The 22,317-nt window shown below is 43.8% G+C and overlaps 1 protein-coding gene across 1 annotated transcript in view; it reads left to right on the top strand.

Moving 5' to 3' along the window:
• The window catches only part of EP300 (E1A binding protein p300), a gene marked incomplete at its 3' end in the record, with an annotated part of 53,003 nt that overhangs the window by 13,927 nt on the left and 16,759 nt on the right, over positions 1 to 22,317 (top strand). The window contains exons 3-19 of the mRNA XM_008938310.1: positions 5 to 275; positions 8,455 to 8,619; positions 8,929 to 8,940; positions 10,431 to 10,692; positions 11,276 to 11,389; positions 11,880 to 12,116; positions 14,291 to 14,384; positions 14,714 to 14,848; positions 15,206 to 15,323; positions 15,773 to 15,947; positions 16,646 to 16,723; positions 17,770 to 17,879; positions 18,305 to 18,463; positions 19,452 to 19,892; positions 20,419 to 20,607; positions 21,511 to 21,667; positions 22,222 to 22,313. Of these exons, the coding sequence (XP_008936558.1) occupies positions 5 to 275; positions 8,455 to 8,619; positions 8,929 to 8,940; positions 10,431 to 10,692; positions 11,276 to 11,389; positions 11,880 to 12,116; positions 14,291 to 14,384; positions 14,714 to 14,848; positions 15,206 to 15,323; positions 15,773 to 15,947; positions 16,646 to 16,723; positions 17,770 to 17,879; positions 18,305 to 18,463; positions 19,452 to 19,892; positions 20,419 to 20,607; positions 21,511 to 21,667; positions 22,222 to 22,313 (2,809 nt within the window). The remainder of the gene's footprint in view (positions 1 to 4; positions 276 to 8,454; positions 8,620 to 8,928; positions 8,941 to 10,430; positions 10,693 to 11,275; positions 11,390 to 11,879; positions 12,117 to 14,290; positions 14,385 to 14,713; positions 14,849 to 15,205; positions 15,324 to 15,772; positions 15,948 to 16,645; positions 16,724 to 17,769; positions 17,880 to 18,304; positions 18,464 to 19,451; positions 19,893 to 20,418; positions 20,608 to 21,510; positions 21,668 to 22,221; positions 22,314 to 22,317) is intronic.

Consider the following 22,317-nt stretch of genomic DNA (forward strand, 5'->3'; position numbering starts at 1 on the left):
ACAGTCCAGTTAACCAGCCTGGCATGGGCATGAATGCAGGGATGAATGCTGGCATGAATCCTGGGATGCTGACAGCAGGCAACGGGCAGGGGATGATGCAGGGGCAAGTCATGAACGGTTCCATTGGCGCAGGCAGAGGGAGACCCAACATGCCCTACCCCAACCCAGGCATGGGCACTGCTGGCAACTTGCTGGCTGAAACACTGCAGCAAGGCTCTCCACAGATGGGAGGACAGGCTGGACTCAGAGGGCCACAGCCTGGAGCCATGAACAAGGTAAGACACGCTAAACTTGACTTTACCTCCCTTTCTTGTTTGACTTTATGTGAAACTTAATCCTCTGTAGCATGGGGTCTATAGAACTGGATTGTTTTTCTTTTAAGAATCCTGGATCATGTGGTAAATAGTTTATGCTGCTAAAGTAGAATTCGTGGCAGTTGTGGGAGGCAAAAACCAAATCTGGCACAAGAAACACGACTATTGCTAGAGTAAAAATAACTTGATTTTTACTTTATTCTGTTTTATTCTTTGTCCACAAATATATCTTCCCATCTAATGTGATGCTGTGGTATTGTGAGTGTGATGGGGATCCATCAGGGCCTTTTAGATGTTGTGACCTTCTGTCTCTGAGGCTTAATTTGTAGATTTTTTGTGTTTGTCTGAGATCAGATGAGTGTTCATGCTGTGGCAGGTGCCAAAGAGGCACATACAGTTTTGAACAGACTGATGACTCCCTGTGTGCTGATATTGTTAAGAGTGTTTGAGCTACTGATGAGGAATGAATGCTTCTGTAAACACCTGAAGACAAATGTTAGATTCTTAAAACACTGTTAATCCTGCCCAGTTCTTTACAAACACAACTACCTTTTGCAGAGTAGGAGTATTTCTTCTCTGGGTTTTAGTGTTTTCACCACAAGCCTAGAAAATACTTAAATGCTTCAGTTCACTTTAGGCAGGTATCCTGTGGGTTTGGGCTGATGAGAGGGAAGTTTTTCCAAGGTGCTTTGCAGTACATGAATAGATCTATCTGAATGCCTGAAGTTGGTCTGCTTGGAGGGCTTGGAATGATAAATATAATCTATAAATAGATTGGAAACATAAATGAAAATTATGCTGTGTATTAATGTCTTTGCTGTGCTTTAGTGGATTAAGTAAAATTATGTTAGTGTCTCATGAATGTTTATAGTTATGAAGTTCTTTATTTATTAAGATACTAATTATGAAGTTCTGTTTGCTAGCAGATATTTCTCTCTATCTCTATGTATGTCTAGTAATTAGTTGATTTTGTGGTCTGGTCATTTCAGATATTTTTTTGCCCTGTACAGAAGTTGTTGCAAGGCCTTGTTGCTACAGTAGCAAATTTGTATGTAGTTTACAATGGAAAGATATGCAACTAATTAGAAGAATTCTTTTCCTGGAATGGTAGAATGTGTCATACTTTATAGCTGTAAAAAAACCTACTTTGATATTTAGGCATATTCAGAGGTCAGTGATTGACATTTGGTATATGGGTGAAATGCAACTTCTTAATCTTTCTTTAGCAGAGCTGAAGTAAGCTTATACTTTATTATAAACTCGTTTAGGAGAAAAAAGGACAGAAAACCAAGGTTTTGGCTGATGTAGTCCAAAATTAAATTGTCTTCCTTGCTTAAATTCTGAAATGTGCTGTACATCTGAAGTAAGAACATTTTGTGCTTTTGGGATTATTCAGACCAAATGCACAATGAATTCTGGGGTTTAATTCATAGTCCCAGATGGGTTAAAAGTAGTTAAGAGTTCTTTAAATGCTGATAAAATCGTGAGACTTTAGTGTTAAGTATGGTGGATCTAGCCCTTGTAGAGGAGTTGAAACTGCTGGATGAAAAAGAACAGTCTGAAATGGAGGCTGAAATTCCAGAATGTCTTAAATTGGTTTGTCTGTTGGCAGGAAGCCTGTGTTTCACTTCATGCACTGGAGTTAGCAAAATCTGACAACACTCATGTCTGACCATTCTATCTCTCCACCCATCTGCTTTTGTTTTTTCCCCACCTACAAATCTTCAAAAAGTAGATGAAAACAGAGGACCCCAACTGGTTGTTTTTGAAAGCCAGTTTTTCAGTTGGTAAACTTACTCCTGTGTTGCTGTTAATGTGGGAGTTGGTGTAATGACTTCTGTAGATTTCCTTCCTTGCTGTAAAAAATGTGCATTCTCCAGGAGCTGGCCTTCGTTAGGAGGAAGAAAATGGACCAGGCACTTAAGTTGTGTTTGACTTCATCATATTGGCTTGCCAAAATCAAGCCCCTTGTGGGATGGGGGGGTGCCTCTGAGCTCTCAGTGTGTTGTCTGCAGTGGTTTGTAAGGAGGAGTAGCTTACATTCCCTGTGATATTGACTGATCAGGAGGGAAGATGATGTGCTCTTCTAACAGTGAAGATCATCTCCAAGTGACTAGTCAATTTGGAAGACAAAATTATGTTACTGCTTTGTTCTGTTATCCTGTAGAGTAACTGAAAGTCACCCTCTCCTCCCTAAGCACTGGCTAGCAATAAAGTAAAGCACTTGGTTTATACATTAGCCACGTACTTTCCAGTTTATCTAGTTGTGTGTGGTACTTTTTAGGACTTGTAATCCCAAATATCAATGTAAATGATTAATTTGGGGTCATCTGGTATACGTAAACTTGTCCTAATTGGCTGCTTACATCCTGTGGTCTAATGCTGTAGTTTTCTGTGTGCTGTAAGTGGTCCCTGACATACACAGGAGCAGTTCTGTCTGCATGGCATCTCTGTGGCAGCTGCATGGCAGGCTGTGCTGAGGAGCTAACCCAGGCTTCAGACTCCCCATGGGATCTAGGGTAAACTGGAGTATTGCTCTGTCACCCAGCAGAGAAAGGGGGATCAGGAAAAGGAGAGACCCGTGGGCTGGAAGGAAACCAGATTTAATGAAACAGCCAAAATTAACGCCAATATATAGCAAAGTTCAAGTCAGCCCAGCAGATATATGGTGGTCACAACAAATGGGAAAGCAGTTCAGAGGAGCCTGAGGAGGAGGCCTTGTGTCCTCAGCAAACTTCCCCCTTTATACTGAGTGGGATATTTAAGGCATGGGATACACCTATGAGCCTGCTCTAACTGACCAGAATGCTGATGGGCTACAGACTGTGCCTGGCCTGTGCTTCTGTCCCAGAGAAACCAGGACTGTCATTTAAGAAAAAAGATTTGAATTTAACTTGTTTTTCTGGTCCATTTTATGCTCATCAGTTGGAAAGCTAATGCTGATATTAGAGAGGGGACATATTAAAGGAGCTGATACTGCCAGGCAGAGGAGGGTGTGGACCCTGCTTTGGTGACAGTACCAGCTTAAAAATGCCTGTGGAAGTCTAGCCTTAGAGGAACTTGTAGAAGTTTGGAGGGGAAAGGAATCGTAACAAATTTTGCTTTCTTGAATAGCTCTTTGTTTTCTATCTCTTTGGTTGTCTGCAAGTCAGGAGAATGACAGATGTGCCCATTACTCTTAAAATAGAGTTTTGGAAATTGTTTGTAATGCTTTGATTCTTTCAGTGTTGTAGCATTTCTCCAGCTTTTTGTTTCACTGGATAGTTTTACAGCTTTGATTAATTTAAAAGTAAACAGATAACAAATTCAAGCTCTATAATAAGAACAAATTAATGTTTCCAGGCTTGAACCATTCTTCTTTTGGAATTGTATCTAGTGAAAACCTTCAGTTTGTTGTTCCACTGGGTTCTGTGGACAGTGGGCAGTGACAATCTGAGTGTCCAGTCTCTGTCAGGGGAGGAGGGTTATTTTTCATGTGAGTTGGTCTGTACCTTTCTGTGACAGCAGTTCCCTGTCAGGATGGGACTGAGTTCACCTGGCCCTCAGGTCATTTCAATTTCATCTCTCACTGTTTCAAGAAAAGTTCTGTAACTCAAGTAATGAAATGGATGTAAAGGTAGTTCAGGTTAGTGAGGGCATTACTGTTATCTCTGCTTTGCATTTCATTCACATGGGAAGTGACTTGAAAAGTTTAGAGTTCCAGTAGTAATTCTTGGTAATTTGGGTTGCTGTTTGAGTATATACAGGGTTCTCCTCTGTTACAGTGGATACACTTGATTTTATCAGTTGAACCTCTGTTAAGAAGAATCAATGGCAGTATTTTACAAAGACGAATGTAGTTCTTCAGGATCTCTAACTTCCTTTAATCATAGAACTGCTTTGGTTGGAAGAGACCTTCAAGATTATGAAGTCCAACGATTAACCCAGCACTGCCAAGTCACCACTAAACCCTGTCCCTCAGGACCACATGGTGCCTTTCAGTTCCTCCAGGGGTGGGAACTCCACCACTGCCCTGGGCAGCCTGGCCCAGGGCTTGACAACCCTTTCAGGGAATACCTATTTCCTAATATCCAACCTAAAACCCTCCAGTGCCACTTGGGGCTATCTCCTCTTGTCCTATCATCTAGGTTTGAGAAGACCTTTAAGACCATCAAATCCAACCATTAACCTACGCATTCCAGTCTTAACTGCATCATTCTGTTGAGCAAGATGCATGAAAAGTCAATTTAAATGCAGGGCTGGATCACTGCCTGAATTTGTGAAGCATATTTATTGTGCTAAGAAGATTATTTCAGAAAGTACATATTGTTTAATTAGGAAGTAATTGATGCCCTTTTCTAAAAGAAAAACCAGAGCCATGTACACATACAACCCAACACCCACCTGGAGAACACTGAACATGGTAGAATTAGCAATGTAAATGGGAACAACTCTTTCAAGGACTATGGTATGAAGTGTTTTGTGACCTTCACTCTCGTGGTCATTGCCAAAAAAGTGGCTGGAGCTTAAGTCAAACAGTATAATATCAGAGTAATCAAGTTGTGTTCAAAGCTGTGGAGAGTTTGGGGATGGTGTCATCCTCAAGTTGTAAAAATAGGTTTGTTCCTGAGCATATTCAGTGCCACATTTTGGATAGAAAGTCAGTGTTCTTGATTGCCTTATTTGCAATAGCCATTTGATTCAACAGGTAAATTATTCCATACTGTTTAGACTCTGGTACCAAGTGTACCATAGGATCAAATAATATTCCATTGGAAGTCTAGTTGCGTGTCCTGGTCCTTGTGGTTTTCTTCTTTGGTGAACCAGGGTGAAAAAACAGATAATTTCCTATTTTATCCAAGCATAAGGGAGAAATGGGGAAGTAAAGATTGAATCTTAAGCTTCTGGGGTGGATAGGGAGGAGTGTCCTGAACAGCTGGCACTGAAATAACATTAGTTATCTCGCAGTGGGTATCTTAAAATATAATGCAGTCAAGTGCAAAGATTAATGTTTGATAATAGTCCTTGGAAAGAATGCAGCAGATACCACTGGCAAAACTTTGCTGTTGTTTACATCTGGATTCAGTGATGCTCAGCACTAGAAAACTGCATACAAGAGATCAGTTATAAATTCTTGGTTTTAACGAGCCAGCTGGAATTAATAAAACTAGCTTTCCAGTTTCAGGAAATGTTAATTAACTTCCACTTGTGAACATGCTGATATGAAGGACACTCCTATGGTCCTAAACCATTGCAGACACTGCAGTTAACCTGATAGAGACTCATGGCTGATGCTGCAGTTGTTGGATTAGTACTATTGGAAAAATATTAAAACTTAACTCCATCTTTTTACTTTTTGCTTACATTTATTTTGCAAAACTTTGAGAAATTTCCTCCACTTTTGTTGTGGCTTACACTTGTGAATTAGGATGTTTCCTGGACTGGTGTTGTCCGTGGCCCTCACATGGTGAGAGAGGCACATCATCTACCATTCTGGTACCATAGCCCCTGCTTCCACTGGAGGCAGAAACACCAAGTTTTTTTCCACTGTGTATGTAGAAGCTATAACCCTCTAAGATTCCTTTTGCTGTCTATTAGCCACACATCATCATCTTGCTGTTTTCCTTGTTTCCTCCTCTTCTTTACTGTGATGTGGATTTCTGTCTGCCCTTCATGTGTGTGAGTCCTTGCATATGTGATGAAAGTTAAGTTGAGGCTGTGAGGTGAGGAGAGGAAGAAAAACAACAGATGGGATGGATAAGAAGAGAATTGGGAAGAGCACTGCAAGGAGATGGTGGCCAGGAAGGAGTGAGTAGAGGTTGCACTCGCTGACTTTTAGCTATGATTCAGCCATGTATGTTTTTGCATGGTATTGCAGATGAGGCCTTGTATTTGGCTCATGCAGTGGCACTAACACCACATTGATTTGGCTGGTTTTTCTGCATTTGATTCTTTATCTACCCTTCACTCCCAATAGATCATTAATATGATGATGAACTGTGTGTCAGTCTTCCTGGTTGTTTCCTACTGATAAAAATTACACAGATTTTTGTCTTCCTTCTCTAGTCAGGAGGTCATCCATTTCTTCCTGCTTGTTTTGTTTTATCCATGTTTCTCAACTTATCACAGCAAATGGTGTGAGCATGCTCCTGCTGCTTGTGCCAGGGTCACAAGGCCACCTTCTGTGAGGTGAAGAACCTCCCAAATGACCCTTCCCTTGACTCAGTCTAGAATTGCATGCAGGTTGTTGGAGTCAGATGAGTGGGTTTCAGAGTCAGTTTGGCACACTTGCCTTCTAACCTGGCCTGTGGGCTGAGATGGGGAGCTGAATTACTCCTCTTGGGAGCAGCTGCACTGAGCTGGGCATGTTCTGTAGATACAGAGGTTGATTGGCATGGTCAAACTTCATCCCTGAGTTTCATTAGAAAGCTGCTTTTTTGGGTAATGGAGTGAAAGTGCCTTTTTAAGTCTAGACCTGAGCTTTTCCCCCTGCAGTTAGGACAGAGCTGGCTCATCAGGCCACAGTTATTTTCAATCCTTTGGTGTCTACTTGTGAGCTTTGGGAGCTGTGATTATTAATGAACTTGGAAACTTTGCTTGGAAATTTCTGGTTTGGGGGATGTACTTGCTTTTGAAACCCTTTCTGCAGCCACAGGGATCAGGCTGTCTTACAGGAAAACATATCTTGCTTTCTTAAGGAAATAATTCCCACTATCAGTCCTTTGTGAAGTCTTGAAAAACCTACTGGTCAATTTGAGGCAACAGTGATGATGGGGAAGTGCCCTGAAAGCACGTTTGCTGACTCCTTACATTTTCCTTCTCCCCTTCCCTCCTGCTCAACTTGCACATAAGATCTTACTAGTCTTCTGAGGGAGAAGCAGGAAGGGTTTGAGTCCTACCTGCTCTGATTTTGGCAGCAGCAGCCTCCTCAGTCACCACGTGTGTTTTCATGGCAGTGGTGGTGGCAAGGGAGACAGAAGAGAGGAAGCTCTTTTAGCTCTGCCTGATCACTGCATAGTTTCTCTTCTTTTTGTTGCTTTCTAATGAATTACTGCTGTGTGATTATGGTTATTGCTTGTGTGGAGGAGGAGGGCTGTCCTCGGGGGAATTCACTTGTATGTATCAGATGTCTAAAGTGGCAGGCTCTTTAGTGAATTTTGTGTTCTTTTCCCTGTAGTTTGGGTTTGATCCTGCTTTATTTTGTAAATACAAACTGAAGGCTCTTACAATGGATTGGCAGATGTTAGAACCTGAGAAAGGGAAGTGTTTGACTAATGACAGGTAATTTCCAGGCATGCAGGCTGGAGAAGCTTGGCAAGAAACAGAAACAAGGTTTTGACAGTAAATGTAGGAGTGGTTGGAGACAAACCTACTGTAGGAGGTCATATGCACTTTTCTGGATGCAGGAAAATGCCCAGACTTGAACCCAAAAGCATCAAGGAAACTGAAGGTTGTCTAGTCAAATGCTAGTGTGAGTTGAAACAATACAGCTCTCGAAAGGATGAGTGGTTCAATAGGTTTGTGGAGTTCCTTCCTACCATCTGCTTGGACCTCTGCTGCTGCTGCTCCCTGTGAACGAGTGACTGAGCCTGTGTGACCGTGTGGGCTGTAACCTCTGCCTCTAGTGTGTTCCTAAACTGGAAATGGTTGTGTGCTGAGAATGCAGACATGCCTTGGTACAGCGGTCTGGAGAGGACCTGGGGAGTGAGTGCCAGCAGCTGGGTAGGAGGTTTCGGGGATAAACCCTGCTGACAGGATTGAAGGTGGTGCTTGTCTCCATTTGAAGCTTGCGCAGACGCAGGGAGCAGAAAAATTCTTCCAGACTTTTGAGTGATGTAGTCCATGGTACAAATTTGTGATTAGGAAAGTTGAACTGGAAAATCTTTTACAAAGAAATAAGTAATCAGGGCAGTTCTGACCAGGCTGACCTCAGAGGTTGGTGAGTTGATTTCACTGTGTTTATAGGAACTGTCTGATTGAAGAGTTAATGTTGTGGGATGGGTAAATACATGCACATGAAGGAGCAGGGGGAGTGTGTAGATCAGTATTTCATTGCAGCTGGTTCATGGCTGTGATCAGTCTTGCTTCTCTGAAATGTTCATTTGCCTTTTAATTTGTGAACTTAAGCTATTTTACCTGAACATCTTATTTTAATTCCTAGATGGGAATGATGAGCAATCCCAGCCCCTATGGCCAGCCATATAGTCAGAATACTGGGCAGCAGATTGGAGCCAGTGGACTTGGGCCTCAGATGCAGAATAAAGCTGGGCTGCAGAATAGCTTACCACAATTTCCAATGGACAAGAAGCCAGTTCCTGGGGCAGGAATATGAAAGGTGTCTCCAGAAGATGATGTTGTAGACCAAAGTGGAACACTATGCTCTCTCGTTGCCATGCTACAATTTTCTGCAGCTGTGGTACCCACTGTGAATGTGTGTTCTGAATCTACACATAAAACACTTGTTTCAACTCCTAAAAGGGCTGATAGGAAGGAGAGGGCTGAGCTGTGCTTTCTCTGTTGATAACCTGCACCTCTATTCTTCACCATTCAGACCCCCTTAACAGAGAACATTAAATGGAGCTCCTTAACTGAAGTGAGCTTTGCTCCTGCTTGGACACCTCTGCCCTCCTCTCACATCCCTTCTCTTGTGGTTGGTATATTGGGCTCCTTCTCAGCAGAGAGGAGCTTTGTCTTGAGGGTTGTTTTCTTGCTAATAGTACACTGATGCTTTGGGGAGAGAGAAATATTTTAGAATTCCCCATTATGTGTTTGTTCCTGTTCTGAGTTACATGAACACAGAACAGTCCTGATGCTGGAGGTACCCTGACAGTTGCTGTAGTAGCTCTTGCCTCCTCCTTCCCCCTCCAGACTGTTACTGCAGCAGGACTTCAGGAAGGAGAAGCAAGGGTGGTGGGAAGAGTGGATGGCCCAAGCTTACAAATGATAGGCCTTAATGTTAGGTTCCTTAGCTTGAGCTTAACACTGGTGGCTGAATGCTTCTGCCTCATTATTTTAGAAGCTTAAATTGATTAGGGCTGTGACATGCAACATATCCTGCTTCTCCCCCACACCCTTTCATATTATTTTTTAATTTGAGAAACATATCCACGTTTCTGGATACAGCTTGTGTTTCTCCCTGCTTCAAATGCCACCCCCTAGAAGAGTCAGTCTCTTGATCTTAGTAACTGTTACTGAAAAACCATTTCCAGGTAACTTTTGTACCTTTGAATTCAAAAGAGCTCTGTCCTGGCAATTTTCTTTAGTGCTAAATTGAGCCTGAAACATTGGAAGTCTAGAAACCCAGTTGGTTGTAAGAACCAATAAAGAAGCAGCCAAAACTTGCTGTTCAGAACCCTAGTTGTCAAGCATGTGCATCTAAAATTGTTTAGACTCTGAAGAGTCTGTTAGAAACTTGAAGGCTGTTAAACTGAAGTGAAACAGCCAACACAGAGTCCTTGAGCTTCTCTTCTTTGCTGTTTTCTTCTCAAATGTCCCCTGGAAGAAATATGAAGAAGTCTGAAGAAATGAGCAAGAAGTATAGAAGTACTAGATGTTGTCATACTTGATGTTAGTTCTGTAGCATGTATTATCCTGAAGTTGTGCTTCATATCGAGCAGAGACTGGGAGATACTTGGTTTGAATGCCTGGATGCAAGTTTGCTGATGGAATAGGTTCCCAGAACTTCCCCTTCATTCTTATTTTCTAGGAACAGTCAAACTGAGACACCTTATACTGAAATATAGAGGAAAACTATTCACTTTTTTCCATTACTGCAAGAACTGTGGATGCAACTTTCTAGCCTCCAACATGAGGAGGTGTAAGTGCTATTAGTGTTTTCTGGTTGGTCTAGCACCAGAGATTAACCTGTGAGCATGTGCAGAGTTCTGCTGCACTTTGATAAAGCAAGAGCAAGGACTAGGAGAGTGATATGGGGAAGAAGTTGTGGCTGGCAAGAGAATTATTGCCAGGAGTGTAGCTAAGGGGTGTCTGTGACTCGAGTCACCCAGAACTACAGATAGGTGGGCCCTTCTTTCTCACAGAATGCAGTGGCTGTTTCTCTTCTTTGAATGTTATTTACCTGCTGAATGGATTATTCTCAAAACAGATTAATTTCTGGAAATTTCTTTCTACCTTCAGGGCCAGCAGCAGACTCCCCAAGTTCAGCAAGCTGGGATGGGACCAGCAGCTTCTCAAGGCATGGGGTCTGGAGCGCCGACGGCGGACCCGGAGAAGCGCAAACTGATCCAGCAGCAGCTGGTGCTGCTCCTGCACGCCCACAAGTGCCAGCGGCGGGAGCAGGCCAACGGGGAGGTGAGGCAGTGCAACCTCCCCCACTGCCGCACCATGAAGAACGTCCTCAACCACATGACACACTGCCAGGCTGGCAAATCCTGCCAGGGTGAGTGGCTCTGGGGGGAATGAAGGTCTTGGGATTGACTTTGTAACTCACGGTGAGATCTTTTGGATGTTGCCTTCTGAGAAGGGCAGGCACAAAAGGAGGAATCTGCAAGGAGGAGTCTGCCTGTCTTCTGCAAACGGGAGAGAGAAAGTTCTAGGAATAGCTAGCCAGGAATTAAGCTGCTACTGGCACTGGCAAACTCTTAGTCTATCCCAGCAGCCAAGGAGAGTGTATGCTACTGTTTTGGTAGCTAAGCTCATCTGGGTTGTGCTGATTGCTGGCATCTCAATTGCCTGGTACAGTTTGCCTGCTGTCTGATGTATGTGATGTTATCCTTTGAGTTGGGGAGGTGTTGGCTTGGGTGTGTAACACAGAGCTTTCAGGTGAGCTCTAGCTGAGCCCATAGTACTTGGCAAAATCTACCTAGATTTTCTAAGGCTAGTTAAGTGCTGAACTATTTCAAGTAATACTTTACTGACCCATGTTGCCCTGAGAGAAATAGCTGCTCCCAACTCAGTTTGTGTTGTCCACGTGGAGACACTGGCAGTAGTTTGTAAAAGCTTTTCATTCCTCTTCCTTTCAGTGGCACATTGTGCATCTTCCCGACAAATCATCTCGCACTGGAAGAATTGTACCAGACATGACTGTCCTGTGTGTTTGCCTCTGAAAAATGCTGGGGACAAAAGAAATCAACAATGTAAGGCTACTGGGGACTTCTGTGGGTTGGATAAGCCATAAAATGCATCTTGGGAGTTAAACTTTCTTGCACTCGGGATATAGTGATGGTGCTCCTGAACCTGGAAACTTGGAAATTTCTTGCTTTAAGGGGGAAAAAAAAAAAAGGCATTTCAAATGGTGCTAAAGAGCTGTGTGTACCCTTCTGCCTTTAGCCTCTGTGACATGGTCAGCCTCTGTTTTCTGTTTGAAGCAAACAGATGTGTCCTAAACACCTGGAGTGGGATTTCCTCTCAGCAACTCAAAGGGAAGACAGCACATTGTCAGCATGGCCGCTTGGGTCAGAACTTGTCTCCATGTTTCATGACAGGTTTTCCAGAGGTGGCATCCTCACTGCCCGTTCCTAGAAGATGTTCAGAACAGCCAGTGTACTCTTTCTGTTCTTTCCCTGTTCTCCTGGGCCTCTGTGGTGACCCCCTGCTGTACTTCCTAACTTGGTTGGTCTCTTCCAGCGCTGCTGGGCGGAGCTGCGGTGGGACTGGCAAATACTGGCTCTGTGGGCGTGGGGCAGCAGACAACACCCAGTCTAAACACTACCAGTCAGATAGACCCCAGCTCCATCGAGAGAGCCTACGCAGCCCTCGGACTGACCTACCAAGGGAACCAGATGCAGACACAGCCCCAGGCTCAAGTGAAGAATCAGCAACAAGGACAGTCACCCCAGGGTCTGCGCCCCATGAATCCTATGAGTAAGTTTATCTGTTAGTGTTAATATACAGACTACAGGTGACTTTCTTGGGCTATAGCTAAGGCAGATTTTCTTCACCTACTAGCTTAATGCTGCTAGATAATTTCCAAAAGGTACAGCTTTGCAGTTTTTTAGACTTGAGACAACAAGCTATTTGGTGGAACAGGAACATCAGAGGATCCAGATGCCTTCTCTTGGAAAAATTTTCTCTGGGATTTTTTTTTTTTCTTGAGAACCATTTTTCCGAAGCATTTTATTTAATGTTGTTTTGTAGCTTTATAATTGTACTGTAATGCAATTTTCAGGCTTTTTTTGGAGTATTTAATTGGAAATGCCTGTATTGAAGTGTATTTCCTTGCTACTCTGACTGCAGCGTTTTACAGCTGTATCAGCTATGTAGTGTTTGTTTTAAAAATGAAAAGTAGTAAATAACAGACTTTCTCAATCCTGTCACGTGGATTTATGTAACTGTAAGTTATCTGGGTGGCTTATTGCAAAATCACAGGAGACTACATAAGAATTTTCATTTGAAGTGCAGTTAATTCTAATCTGGCTATCAGTGGTGTCAAGTGTTAAGTAACCTTTAACCATCAAACCTAATTTTGATAGTTTTGGATTACATCACAGGAATTTTTCCTCACCCCCAGCTTTTTGCTTGAGTTGCTTAAGCAGAGATGGGGTTTTTGAATGGAAAAGAGGAAAGATGAGCTGGTAGAGATTTATCACAGGCTTGTATGGGATTGCAGTGATCCTGCCTATATGCCTCATGATGTGCTTGTGTATGGAATGAGTAGTGTGTATGCACAGGAGTTCCATGGGGAAAGGACCTGAGAGATTGCAGAGGAAAGGAGCAGTTGGTTGCAGGCTGCAGTTTGTGCTGTTTCTGCACCAAAAGACATCTTACTCCTGAGCTACTCGGGGAAAGGCTCTTGGGTAGATTCATTAATGAGACCCCTGGTCCCCACAGGTTGCATATGACTTGTATGCTGTTAATTTTGCCTTCCAATGTCTGAAGTCTCCTTTCAAAAAGGAGGGGAAGAGATAGGGTCCCGAGAGCTTAGTCTTAAAACAATTAGATAAAAACATTATTTTCTGCTGTGCATTACAAATAGGTGAATTTATAGTTCTGAAATGTTACAGTGAGGGCCTTGAAAGCTGGAAAGAAATGTCACCCATTTTTCTGAAGTGAAATGGTTCTCTGGGTTTTCTCTATTTTTAGACAGTTTGGCCTGTGTGTTCTTACTGGACACTTCTTGTAGCACTGATGAGGAAATGCAATGAGATGGGGTGGAAGAGCTCTTAGAGGACAAAGAACTGAAGCTTCATGTAGAAAGGACAAGCATGGGGAGTGTGGACTTTGACTTTTGTTATTAGGAGTAGGTGGCTAAGGGGGGAAGTTAAACAGGTGAGATAGGAATGATCAGATCATGGGCTAGTTTAGGAGAAACAGCAGGATATGGTGAGGACTGTGGTGTGAGAAGATGCAGTCCTAAGGAGATCAAACAAGTGATGGGTTTGGGCAGTTGAAAAGGAGCAATTAAGGCAAAGGTTGACAGTTGCCTTTTATACCAGCTTGGTCTCAGGTGGCAGTGTGTGAATTAGACTATTTTTTATGGTGGTTGAGATTTGATGTGATTCAGAGAAGCAGACTTCTGGTATCTTAAAACTTACTAGAGGTTTTTCCTGCAAAGGTTTGTCAGGTTTTTCTTCTTAGTACAAACACTGGAGTTAGTTGTAGGATCCTTAAGTATGAACTGGGTGAGAGGGAACCATGTCAAATGTAGGTGGTAGCTGATGGTGTAGGTTTTTGAAGCCTTTATGAATATTTCCTAAGCCCCTGAATGATTGAAAAATACCCCAGCCACTTCTAAACAAAAACCCAGAGAAGTGGCTGGTGACACTGAATCTTTAGGGAGTCACAGAAGAGGACTCTGGTACGTAATGTTTGCAGCAGATGGAAATTGCTTGTTTGTTGAGAGGTTCTGGAAGGTGTGCAGAGGAGTCGTGTGGTGTGATGCTTCACTTGGAAGTCACCAGTGTTGTGCCTCAGACTTTTCTAAGTCTGTTAAAGGAAGAGGGTGAAGAGAGCAACATGAAATTGGTAGCAATGGGAAAATCACAGAAGTCAAAGTGCTTGAAAGTCTAGACCCTTGTACTTACTCTTCTGTTTTCTAGGTGCAAATCCAATGGGAGTGAATGGAGGAGTAGGGGTTCAAACCCCTAATCTGCTGCCTGACTCAATGTTACATTCAACCATGAATTCTCAAAAGTAAGTTGAATTATTCTTTGCAGGCCAGTGACTTTGTTTTGATCCAATGGCACTTGCATAAACAGTGGGGTAAATGCCATAGATGGCTATCTCTCCCTTTGGATTTTGTAGCTTTTGTTGCAGTTTCCCAAATCCTTGGGTAGGACAGCATGTCCTCTTTCCTGGCGTTGTTTTGGTGGCTGTGCAGCTATTTCTGCAGAGTTTGTCCATTGATTAGGGAATGGCTGAACTAGCACTTTGTCCTGACATTATTCTGAAAGAGACTATGACTGTAAGATGACTAAGCTCAGACTAGACTTTTGCCCTCAATCCTTGCTCTGTTTTTGAAGCCCCATGATGAGTGAGAGCGCCAACGTTGCCAGTTTGGGAGCCATGCCAACAGCTCAACCATCCAACACCGGGATTCGAAAGCAGTGGCACGAAGACATCACTCAGGATCTCCGAAACCACCTTGTTCATAAACTGTGAGTAGCTGGTATCAAAACAATCTCCCTTTGGGTGAGTTGCTGCCTTTGTGGTGGATGTGTGGGGCAGGAGGAAGCCCAGCTTCCAAAACTGGGAGGTTATGGGGGGGAATTTTGTTAGAGAAGGAAAAGCAGAAGCCCAAAAGATAGAGCTGGGTTGGCAGCTTTGGGGCTGTTGTGTTGGGAGTGTCCCACCCTGGACTGAAGCCACCCACACGGGTCAGTGGCCGTGCCACAGCCTGCTGGAAGCTGTGCTTGCTGCTTTGTGTCCAGAGCTCTGGGGTCAGTGCTGATGGCCCTGTCTGGGGGCATGCTGATGACCTGCCTGTGTGGTTTGCTCTTTCTCCCTCCCCCCAGAGTCCAAGCCATATTTCCTACTCCTGACCCGGCCGCGCTGAAGGACCGGCGCATGGAGAACCTGGTGGCGTACGCCCGCAAGGTGGAAGGGGACATGTATGAATCAGCCAACAGCAGGGTGAGGAGCCATCCTCTGTCTTCCAGGCCTGTGCAGCTGGGCCTTGGGCCCATGGTGGTTGGGGAGGAAGAGGACTGAAATCAGAGATGAGTCCCAGGCTGAGGAAGGTGGTGTTTGGGGGCTGCTGGGTGGGGTCTGGGAACCAGCCAGCTGCAGGCTTCAGCCTGAGTGTGCTGGGATTCAGTGTGGTGCCTGTCAGGGTGTGTGGCTCTCCCAAAGAAGTGCTGGACACAAAGAGAAATGTCCAGCTGTTGGCAGCAGCTCCCTGAGCCATGGCCCTTTTTGCCCTCCCCTCTACCCAGCAGCCCCTGCAAAGGGAGAGCCAGCCCACCCCAAGCCCAAATGTGTGTGCAAAAGGCTGTTCTGCAAGCTTGGGTCCCTGGGACCTGCTGCCTTGACTTAATGTGTGTGTGTGAACTCCTTTTCTGACTTGTATTCTGTGCCAACAGGCAGAGTATTATCACTTGCTAGCTGAGAAGATCTACAAGATACAGAAGGAGCTGGAGGAGAAACGAAGAACCAGGCTGCAGAAGCAAAACATGATCCCAAATGCTCCAGGCATGCCACAGGCTCCCATGAATCAAGGGCCCAACATGGGACAGCCCCAGCCAGGGATGTCTGCAAGTAAGAACATTTGGGTTACTGGTGTGGGGGAATCTTGTACTGTCATTTTGGTAGCCTGGTGACTGTTTTGCCCTTCTCATTTCAACAGGTACCTGGCTTGCTCAGAGTTAACCACCTCTTTCTCCTCTTTGTTCAAAAGTACTTGCAAAATCTTACAGGCTTTGCTTATGTATTGATTCATGACTGTAGATTATCCAAAAGCATTTAGTCTTCTGAACAAAGTGAAATACTGCAAACCTTTGCACTTAGATTTGAGGATGGGGGGAATGAAGAGTAACATTTTAGCATCCTTAACATTATAGAACCTCAGGGTCATTATTTCACCTCTATAACTGAACTAAAGATAACTTCAGTTAGGAAAATATATTTCTCTTATACTAATATTTAGTTGTGTGGCATTTAAAATGATATCACTGTTACTCTTGTTGCTAAACAAAGAGTGTGATGATTGGAATGCTTAGGTACTTATGCCTTTAAAAATTTATATAGTACTTCTGGGCCACGTTTATTTTTTTCAGACCAATGGGCTTTTCAGCATGCAATGAAAACCAGATTTCACTTTTTTCCCCCCCATGCATCTGTCTTTTATTTCACAGTAGTTCTATTACTAGGATTGACTATCCTAATGCTAAACAGATCATTGTTATTTTTTTAATTCTTAAAAATTTAATTTTTTTAAAAAAATCTGTTTTTTCTAGATGGTCCTCTTCCTGACCCAGCCCTGATACGTGCCAACGTGCCAAACCAGATGATGAATCGCATGCAGGCACAGCCAGGTAAATATGTGAGGAAAATTCACTACTGTGATTTATGAAGGAGTGTTGGCATTGGGCAGCTCTTGATGAAGTGTCATAGCCCTTATTTCACTTGCTGCTTTCCCACTTAAGAAAATAGGTATCTATAATATTAAATAACTATATATTATATATAAAAAACCTATATCTCTATCATTTCATGATTGTGTGAATTTAAGAGCTGCATGTTACCTGCTTGCTTTGTTAAATAAAGAATTTGATGCTTTTGGAACTTCCAATCATGCAAACACAGAATAGTGGGGTCAGTCAAACATAGGCCTAGCCAGCCTGAGGACATGTGAGTGGCAGGGAGAAGATGGTGAGAGTTCCTCAGAAGGAAGGGGCAGAACCTTTGTTATGTATTCAAGAAGTGGTGCAGCCAAGATGCAAAGTACTTCAGGAGGTGAAGATAGTTTGGGGTCACAATAAGTGAATTTCTAATATGTAATTAATGAAGCTTTCTGTAGGAAGTTTATCTTCAGCAGTAGATACAATGCTTTTGGTTCTTTACTGTGTACTCCAGTAGCAGCATAGAAAGCTTTGGGTTGTAAGGGACCTCTAAAGATCTATTCCAACCTCCTTGCAGTAAGCAGGGACATCCCCCAACTAGATCAGGTTGCTCAGAGCCGCACCAAGCCTGACCTTGAGTGTCATCCAGGGATGAGGCCTCCACCATGTATCTGGGCAGCCTGTTCCAGTGATTCACCACCCTCGTAGTAAAGAACTTCAAAAAACAGATGTCAGACTTCAGAGCTTGGGTAACAGTGAGAGGAAACAAGTCTTGGGGGGGAGAAAACCACTAGTTTGTATTAGGAAGGTGTATGATAGCTTGGACACCTCACATTTAAGTGTTCCATGCAAGTGGTTGATAGAAGGAGATGGATACTTTACAGTATTGCATGCTTGAAAACTGGCTGCTGGAGAAGGCAATTAGGAAGGAGCGGGCAGCGTTTCTTCTGCAAATGCTGAATGGTGCCCAAAGGAGAACCGGGGCCTTTGTTGATGAGTGTTTTTTGGCACAAACACAGGAATGAACCAGTTTGGGCAGATGAACATGCAGCTGTCGCCGATGGGACCCCGGCAAACCCCTCCTCTTCAGCACCCTGGACAGCTGAGCCAGGCCGGGGCCATGGGCCAGGTCAGTGCAGGGCTCTGGGCTCCTCAGCAGCAGACAAAAGGCATTGCTTAAAAACCAGGCATTGCTTCCTTCTCTCAACCTTTGTTCTGCCTACTTTTCTGTTCCCACTGTCTGGGCTAGGTAAGCCTTTAGATCTCGCTGGTAAAAATGGCCTAAAAATTAAGTTTAAGTGGCTTGTTGTGCTGTTGCAAAAATAAATCTTAACTGACAAGCTGCAATCTGAAATCAATATCCTGTTCTTTAGCTTACAAGGGAAATCATCATAATTTCTGTCTTTGGACAACAGCTGTAAGTGGGTTTTCCATGTTGTATCCTACAGATAAGTGGCAAACATCAATTTCTGAAACAAGATAAAAGGGGTTTGTTTTTTGTAAAATTTTCCAGAGGTGTACATACGTTGTGTGAAATGTTCCTTTCTTTGGCAGCAGATGGGATTTCCTTCACGTATGCAGCAGCCAGGAGTTGGCCAGCCCTCTGGTCAGAATCAGTTTCTACAACAGACCCAGTTCCCTGCTGCTTCCCCGGGAATGAACACAGCAAACATGCCCATGACCCAGCCTGGCAATCAGACACCAGTCTCTCAAGTAAGCTGCTGATTTCTGCAGGTGGTGTCCGTAAGCTCTGTAATATATACTGGTTTCATTGTGCTCTATGGAAAACAACTTGTTTTCTCAAGAAGCTTTTGGAGTTGTGGTCAGTCTCAGGCTTATGTTGAAGCGTGACAAAGGAATGTTTTAAAGTTTGTTTTTATGGAGCAAAGAAGAAACTGTTACTCAGCATGCAGTAGTTGAGAATTTCTTGCTGAATTTCTTGGTGAAGCAGCAGAGTCTGAGAAATTAATAGATGTTGGAATAATTTGCAGAAAGACCTGTCTATCCAGGACCTGTGTGTGTTGCTGGCAGTGGAGGATAGGAGAGTTATTGCTACTAAAGATCTGAACTTAGTCTAGCAGTTTTTTTTCTGTCCTTTCCCTTTCCCTTTTCAGCAAGAATCTCAGACCAGGAAGAAGTAGGGAATGTCAGTTTGCTTCTCGTTGATGCTTCTTCCTAGTTTGCAGACAAGATTATTGTGGAGTGACAGCATTTTTCCTTGCCCAGTACAGTTTTTCTGTAGTCTTGTAATGGTACAGCTACAGCTGTACTTATTTCTGGTGGTAAATTCAGTTTTTAGTCCTGGGGGTGGGGACATGGGGATGCTAAGTGTATCTGAATGCAATTTTTCACTGTGGTGCATTGTCCCATGCTCAGGACGTACAAATCTGCAGTTTTAGAAAGAGATGTTTTGTGAGCTGGGAGTGTAGGTGTGCCATTCATTAAATGTATCAGCCAGTGTAAGTTATTCTACTGAAACTTCTCTTTCAGAGCTGGATAAATTACAAAAAAGCTTTGTTTATGTGGAGCAAAATAAATCGAACAGACCACTTCTTTTGAAACAGAGTCCTTAAAAACAGATCAGATATTTTGTCATGTTTTTAAAAGTATGCCAGTAACTGTAGGAAAGCAGCCATTTGGCAGTGATTCCTCTCACTTTGATATCTCAAGTAACTGCAGACATGTACTTGTTACCCTACAGGCACAAATGACCAGCGCTTCCTGTCCTGTGAATTCTCCTGCCATGGCTCCAGGTTCTCAAGGGAGCCACATTCACTGCCCACCTCTTCCACAACCTCCCATGCACCGAAATTCTCCCTCTCCAGTACCCAGCCGAACCCCAACGCCTCACCACACCCCCCCAGGCTTGGGGTCACAGCAGCAGCAGGCAGCAGCTGCTGCCAGTGCTGCCCCCACACCTACTCCTCAGGCACTGCCACCTGGACCACAGTCACAAACTATGCACCCCCCTCAAAGGCAGACTCCGACACCTCCTCAGGCACAGCTGCCTCCACAAGTCCAGCCTCCAGTTCCAGTGACACCTTCTGCAGAGCAGCAGCAGCAGCCCTTGTCACAGCAGAGCACCACTGCCTCTGTCCCCACGCCGACGGCGCCGCTGCAGCCTCAGCACCCCACTACCCCTGTAAGAAAATACTGTGTGCTTTCCCTGCCCGTGCCCGTGAGGTTTCATGTTCACTTGGTCTTGGTTACTTATGCTAGTCTGTGATTATGGAAGTAGTTTCTGGCATATTTAATGTCAAAATGGCTTTTTTTCCCCTTTCAGAAGTAACCTTTTTAGCATCAAGACAAGTCTGTAGATAATCTGGTATTTCCAGAGAGGGACCTGTCTTCAGAATTCTAGTGCATCTTTTGAAATTTACTGTGAAACATAGATGAGGTATTTAGTTATGTCTACGTATGCATAGAGGTGGTGTATAAAACATGAAAACAGTTCATAATTTCCTCTATACCAGGCCTCCCAGCATGTGTTTTGTTGCATGTGGTTTTTTTAATAACTGGAGTTGAGCAGCAGTATGTTCTTCAGGTGAAGCAAGTAGAAGGATTAGATTGCACTTAAACTTTGTGGAAATGTACTATAGGTAAAAAGTAGATCAGAGAAAGTAAAAAAGTTGTAATGTCTGTTTGCAATGTGTATTTTATTCCCTCAGCTTTCCCAACCAGCTGTAAGCATCGATGGGCAGGTATCCAACCCCCCATCCACCAGCAGCACAGAGGTAAACTCCCAGCAGACTGTTCCAGAGCAGCAGCAGCCACCCTTGCAGGAAGTGAAAATGGATATTAAAACAGAAGAAGGGGAACCAGAACAGACAGAGATGCAAATGGAGGAGAAATCTGAGGTGAGATTGTTGGACAGTTGTTGGGTAAAATCTTTAACTAGTGCTGCTAGATGCTTTCTGTCTCCATGCAAGCCATTACTTCCAGTTTGAGAGCTGTAGGTGCTACATGGTGCTGCTGTTTTAATTGTTGTCTTCCTCTACTTCTTCCTAAAGAAGACCATTTATTCTGGTGAAATTGTAGTTGAAGGACCATGATAATGTGCTTGCAGCTGGGAGGCTTCTTGGTAAATGCCAATGTAAGAGTGCACTCAGGTCAGTCTAGGTGTTGTTGTCAGCTGTTAGATGTTTGAACAGCAGATATTAGGATGAGAAGAAATGGCCTCAAGCTGTATTGGGGAGATTTAGATTTGGTTTGGGGAAAATTTATTCACAGAAACGGTTTTCAAGCACTGGAACAGGCTTGATACACCACCCCTGGAAGTATTTGAAAGATGTGCAGACGTGGCACTTAGGGCCATGGCTTAGTGGTGGACTTGGCAGCATTAGTTTTATGGTTGGACTTGATGACCTTAAAGGTCTTTTCCAACCTAAATGGTTCTGTGTACATGCTGGTCTGCTTTACTGGGCTCTGACAACTTGTCATGAGGACAGCTAGAAGCTTGGCTGCCAGAATCATCATCTTGGCAGCCCCAGTGTATGAGAGTTGGACCTGCCTGAAGAGCTGGACGAGTACCTGTGTGTCTGCTTGTGGCTCAGAGCTGGTTAGCAGGGCGTCACTGCTACTGCTGCAGTGTCTAAAGATGCATTCTAGCCATCTGCTCAGATTTTGGGCTTTTGACTATGATGTAGATACCCTTAACCCTGAGGAAGAGCAGTGGGCAGGGTGGCAGATAGGTTAAGGACAAAAACGTGGATGGGTCACTTCACAGGAGACTAAGTGACAGGCTCCAAACTATTTTCCAGGTTAAAGCAGAACCAGTCGTAGAGGAATGTAAACCAGACCCCATGGAGCAAGAAGAGAAGAAACCTGAAGTGAAGACTGAAGTACCAGAAGGGGAAGAAAGACCCACCACTCCAGCTACTCAGTCTTCTCCAGCAGCTGGGCAGTCCAAGAAAAAGAGTAAGCACAGGAACACTGTTTTGACTGAAATTGACTGTATCTCCCTGGGGAAATCTTAGATGGGGGGCAAAAAAACCCTGAGCTTTCTTCGTTGGTACTGAGTAGGCTTATGTGGGTTGTTCTTTGTGGCTTTTGGACAAAAATACAGGTGCCTGTAACTGGCTTTGGGCAAGTTCTTTAAGGCTTTCATGTTAGACGTTAAGCTTTAGTAAAGTTGTTAATACAGCAGAGATTTGAAATGTTCCACAGTTACAGATTTTTCTAGACAAGTGTTTTCTTGGGACCTCAGAGGAACCATGTCTGGGATGTAAACTGCCTCTATTAAACTTAGCAGTGTCTCCCTGTGATCCAGCCAAGATTCTGTTTGCCATTTTGGCCATCTCCTTGTGTCCAGGTGGTCATTTTAACATCCTTCTCAGAACTCAGTGTTGCAGAGGAGATAAACCATGTTAAGTACCTTAAAACTCATCACCTGGAGTCTTCTTGACCCACAGACCTCACATTTCCCAGCAGGTGTCTTCTGTTCTCTTTCTAATGTTGATTGTTTCTCCAAGTTTTCAAGCCAGAAGAGCTACGACAGGCGCTTATGCCAACGCTGGAGGCACTTTACCGCCAGGATCCAGAGTCTCTGCCATTCCGACAGCCGGTGG

This window comes from Merops nubicus, unplaced genomic scaffold, assembly GCF_000691845.1.
Source record: "Merops nubicus isolate BGI_N331 unplaced genomic scaffold, ASM69184v1 scaffold11534, whole genome shotgun sequence".
Taxonomy (NCBI): Eukaryota; Metazoa; Chordata; class Aves; order Coraciiformes; family Meropidae; genus Merops; species Merops nubicus.